At 58.5% G+C, this 4,853-nt stretch overlaps 1 protein-coding gene across 1 annotated transcript in view; it reads right to left on the bottom strand.

Annotated features, from left to right (window-relative positions):
- Positions 1 to 4,036, bottom strand: part of H696_01099 (hypothetical protein) — a gene marked incomplete at its 3' end in the record, with an annotated part of 6,266 nt that extends 2,230 nt beyond the window's left edge. The window contains exons 1-12 of the mRNA XM_009494982.1: positions 3,647 to 4,036; positions 3,443 to 3,500; positions 3,287 to 3,321; positions 3,125 to 3,220; positions 2,754 to 3,014; positions 2,510 to 2,644; positions 2,314 to 2,388; positions 1,993 to 2,196; positions 1,471 to 1,815; positions 1,108 to 1,242; positions 411 to 1,031; positions 42 to 248 (exon numbers count right to left, since the gene is read on the bottom strand). Of these exons, the coding sequence (XP_009493257.1) occupies positions 42 to 248; positions 411 to 1,031; positions 1,108 to 1,242; positions 1,471 to 1,815; positions 1,993 to 2,196; positions 2,314 to 2,388; positions 2,510 to 2,644; positions 2,754 to 3,014; positions 3,125 to 3,220; positions 3,287 to 3,321; positions 3,443 to 3,500; positions 3,647 to 3,929 (2,455 nt within the window). The 5' untranslated portion in view covers positions 3,930 to 4,036. The remainder of the gene's footprint in view (positions 1 to 41; positions 249 to 410; positions 1,032 to 1,107; positions 1,243 to 1,470; positions 1,816 to 1,992; positions 2,197 to 2,313; positions 2,389 to 2,509; positions 2,645 to 2,753; positions 3,015 to 3,124; positions 3,221 to 3,286; positions 3,322 to 3,442; positions 3,501 to 3,646) is intronic.
- Between the last annotated feature and the right edge of the window lie 817 nt (positions 4,037 to 4,853).

The raw sequence follows: 4,853 nt of genomic DNA, 5'->3' as shown, positions 1-4,853 counted from the left end.
AACAATCCCCAGCATCAGGGCAGGAGGGAAACCGGACGCACAGCTATCGATCACAGCCAGCGTAATCGAAAGCATGCGTGGCAGAAGATCGGCGAACTTCCCAAAAGTAATCTCCCCTTCGGCGTCGATCCCGGCTTCCTCGGAAACCGAGAAGTCAAAGGGGGCTTCGCAGATGAATTGCAGCCACTTGAGCAAGATCGAGCCCACAATCAGGACATGCTCATGCACAATCGGCAAGTTGTTGGAATCTATCGTGCCATGGTTGCAGCAAGAGCAGGCGAGGCAACAAAAGGGAAGAGCACGGCGGCGGTGGCAACACCGCAGGATGCATCGGAGTTAGCACCGGGCAGGGGCAAACATACGGGCAGCAAATGGACGAAGGCACGGCATGGTGGGACATGTGTGCGCACCGAGCCTGTCAGAGATGCCGATGGCCGCCAGGGATATCTCGGCCAACATGTCCAGGAGAGCGGCCGCCCGGCTGGCGGCGAAGTCCAACAGGCGGAGGAAGTGCTTGGGAGTGGGCTTGCCCGGGGCATTCGGGCCCCCGAGCGGTGGGGCCACCACATCCGAGCAGCAGCCCGCCTCGAAGGCCAGGAAGATGTTGAGCAGATCGCGGTTGGTCGCCTGCCGTGCCACATGCCACAGGATCTGGGGATAGTTTGTTTTGAAAGGCACAGGCGGGGGAGAAAAGCGACCGGTCGTCATCAAGCTATCCAGGATGGAGGTGGCATCTGCCGAGGCATCATGCCGGTCTTCATCCTCCGAGGAGCCAGGATGAACGAGGTCCATAGTCAGCAGGAAGGGGAAGGTCGGCATCCGGTCATCGTCCTCGTCCTCGTCCTCGTCCTCGTCCTCGTCGTCGGTGTCGGTGTCTTGATCGCTGGATGAATCAACGGCAAAGTCACAGTCGATGACATGAGTTTCCGCGGTGTAGACGAGATCCATGGCGGCCGGCCCAAAGATGGACATGGCCAGAAACCCATGAAGGGCATCCAGATTCAAGGAGAAGGTCGATGCCGAACCCAAAACTGTTTGGCAGAAGGACAAGGCACAAGGTCAGAGGGGGGATGTGCTTGCAGGAGCTCGGATCACTCTGACACGCACGATATGTACGCAAGGCCACATTCCGGGCAATGTCCGCCAATTGGGGGATGTGCGACAGGCTGGATGCATGCTCAAAGAGCTTGAGAAGGGAGCGGTGCGCGGCCGACGGGATGTCCACCTGCAAATTTTCGGGAGCTGCTCGGTCCCGGGGGAGGGGGGGGGGGGAGGATGTGTGTGTGTGTGTGAGAGAGAGAGAGAGAGAGGCACAGGGACAGACATGTTAGAGGAGTTGCTCGTCTGGCTCACAGCCACATGCGAAGACGTGCATACAATTATGTATGCGTGTCCGTGCGTTAAGGAGAAGATCAACGAAGATGGAGGAAGGGAGGGAGAAAAGGAGTGACGGGACTCTTTCACACGGACCGGCAACCATGATGGCATGCAGCAAGAGCAGGGGCTCCTCCTCGTCAAAGTCGACCTGCTCATAAATTGAGTCCGCCAAATTGAGCATCAAATGACGGAAACACTCATATGGATGACGGAAGTCCGTTTGACGGTCGCCCCAAGAGAGGGAGGCCCTATTGCGGATATGGCTTACCGTTTTAAGGAAGTGGTTACGGTCGAGAACCTCACGCAGTCGGGGAATGGCAGCGTGCAGCACCAGGAAAATTTGCCCCATGATGTTCGAGCCAGCCGGCAACCCGGTGTGCATCAGGAGCGACACGCTGAAGAGGACACGCGCAAAGGGCTGGGTATCTGGCATATGATCTGACAGGGTGGCCAGAGGATTGGGGGATGGAGAGAAGGAAGGAAAGAGGCAAAGAGATATACATATACATATATATATATATATATATGGAGGAAGACGGCAAGGATCACTGGTCAGAGAGGGTGACATGCACCAATTGAACATTGGGGAAGATAGCAGGATCGAAGGCAACGCACAGATTTGCGGCGCAAGCAGCTCGAGCACCCTCAGATAGTTCATGATGATGTCATCCATGAAGAAGCCAGGCTGTGGCAAGAGAGCCGACAAGTCGAGCATTTGATTGACACGCGTGCCGGTCGGCAGGCCCATCCTCACGAGAAGGTATAGACAATGAGCAATCGCACGGTATCTCTCGCGGTACAGTGGGTTTGGTTCGTCGACTGTTGTGCAGGAGTCAGAGAAGCAGAGAAGAAGGGGACGGAAGCACAAAAGGGCGCAAGTCGTGCCGAAAGGAGGGAAGGGGAGCCACATGGAAGCATGAGGTGCCAGCCACGTACAGATGCTGGACTTCAAGGTGTCAATCGCGCGGAAGAATGGCTCCACCAGAGGATGGATGACATTGGTGGAGACACCTTCGAGGGCGTGAGACCAACCATGGAGGAAGAAGAAGAAGAAGAAGAAGAAGACAGCAGGGCAGATGGCTGGTTAGCGGCAGGAGAGGGGCACGACGAGGCAGAAGCATGACAAGCGCACCATCACTCGGCTGGATACGGGTCAATATCGACTTCAGGGACGACAGGATCTGGAAGGATTGGTAGACAGTCGGCCCGTTGATGAGCATCTTGATCAGGGTCATTGGGATCGGGGTGGCGAGGCAATCGATCAGGCCTGAGAAGGAGGAAGTCAGCGTGTGATCCTTGTGTGATCGTGCGCGCATTTGGGGAGACGAAGGAGGAAGTGTGCGGCGGAGATGGGGGGGGGGGGGGGGGAGACACACCCTCAGCTGAAAGAGTGAAGATGAAGTCGCGGCAGCGCTCGAACAGGGGGGACAAGGTGTTGGACTCCTGTAGGACGATATTGCATGCCTTGTTCACCACCTCGGTGTGGAACAGATAACCACGGAACGCGAATGAGCCGTAGACGAGCTTCAGCAGACAAAAAGAAGCCAAACGCTGGGAGGTGGTGTCGGTCGACCGAAGGAAGGCGGCGCAAATGGTGTCAGCAGCACCGTGTTTGAGGTACTTGTGGAAGCAGTCCTCTGCAAAATGACACAGGTCAGAGAGAGAGTCGTCCAAGAAGGGGAGGGGGGGGTGGAGAGAGAGAGAGAGAGAGACAAATTGGCAAAGAGAGTGGAGGCCCTTGACATACGCTGATGAGCGACGGTAAAGAGTGCCTGCAGGCCGAGTAGGCGCTCCTCTAGCACATCACTTTCGGCCAGAAGAAGAACATGCTCGATGAGCTCGTCTGTGGACGTCACAAGTCAGTGTGGAGCAATGCACCGAGGAGACCGGGCGAGGGTGGCACACATACCGGAGGAAAGCCGCTGAATCAGAAGATCAAGAGCACTAATGGGCGGATGATGTTAGGACGATCAGGAGAGAAAAGGAGGGCCCTAGGAAAGATCTGCCCGAGTGCGGTGGAGGGGGGGGGGGAGAGGGGGAGAGAACAACAGCAGGGCAAACATACGGGCTGGCCATCTCTGAATTACTGGAGAGAGCAATTGAGGCCAGGTCGGTGATACTCACTGCCGCGAGAGGAGACAGGGAGGGGAGGAGGGAAATGCACATGGAAAGGTGAGATAGGTGTGTAGAAGGAGAGAGAGAGAGAGAGAGGGGGGGAGGGAGGGAGGGAGGGAGATCCAGTGTGTTCAGGAACCGGACGGATGCGCACCTTCATTGGCGAAGCTGTTGAAGGCGGAGCTGGACTCAAGCAACTTACGATCGACCGTCTCATGGAAACGCCGGCGTTGCAGGAAAATACTAAGCAGGGTTGTGATGTGTTTTGAATTGGTCTCCTCGATGCTGCGCACCAAGTCCAAGACGTCGGCGTATGAAAGGAACATGCCAGCGGCGGCAGCCCCGAGAGCGGTCGCCCCGAGGACGGCCGGGCCAAGGGCGACCGCCCCGAGGACGGCCGAGCCCAGTGCGGCAGCACCCAAAGCAGCCGCGTCCATCCCGCGAAGAAAAGGAGAGCAGAGGAGAAAGGAGGGAGATGGACAAGGTGCGGAGAGGGAAGCAAGGGGGACGCGGAGGAGATGGAGGGAGAGAGGGTCGGAGAGGCGTGCCAGGGTGGTTGGATGCGGGCCGCAGGGGGGAGGCGAAAAAAATGCACGTATTTGCTTGGAGATGCTCCCCTGGCCGAGCCTTTGCCCGTCCCAGCAATCTTCTCCATCGAAGGTGGTGGCAAGCGGGGCAGAACTGGAGGGCAAGGGAGGAGGGCTTTGGTCATTTCCCCACATCCAAGGCTCGAAGCCGGGGCCCGGTCTTGCCCAGCTGGGAACGGCCATCGGGACGCTGGGAGCACCCAGCCCCGGAGAGTTTCCCGGCTCGTCCAGATGCACACTCCAGCCCGCAGGCGCACGCGCGCACAAACACACACACACACACACAGCAGGAGCCTGGAAGCGCGTGCGGCCAGGAAATGATCGACGTTCGCGAGGCCAGCAGGCGGAAGTTGGAAAAAAAATCCCCCGACCATGGGAGATGAAGATGGGGTGGCGCAATTTGTGACTCCCTCAGGCGTGATTACGCAACAACAACGACGGGAACGTCGTCGCGCACAGGGACAGCGCAGCTCAACGGCAGGCCATCCGCACGGGGGGTGGTAGAGGTGGGGGGGGGGGGGGAAAAAAAATACAACACGATCATAATGGAAGAGAGCGGTTCCAGCACTCTCGATGGAGCCCCCCCAGGCAATCGAACATGCTACCTGGCCACAGGGGGGGGGGGGGGCGGCATAAGCACAGCCACCGGCTCGCTCTGCTCCACGACGCACCGTGCGCTGCCTCACGCACTGGGGGCTGCTCCTCGGCGAGTGGCGCCGCGCCCGCTCCCCCCCCCCCCCCAGCCCAGAAAGAAAAGCCCGCGCAAGAAAAGGC

The sequence above is a fragment of the Fonticula alba genome (genome assembly GCF_000388065.1).
Source record: "Fonticula alba strain ATCC 38817 unplaced genomic scaffold supercont2.2, whole genome shotgun sequence".
Lineage (NCBI taxonomy): Eukaryota > Rotosphaerida > Fonticulaceae > Fonticula > Fonticula alba.
Note: the sequence above shows the minus strand (reverse complement) of the source record. Positions and strands in the feature narration are given on the sequence as shown.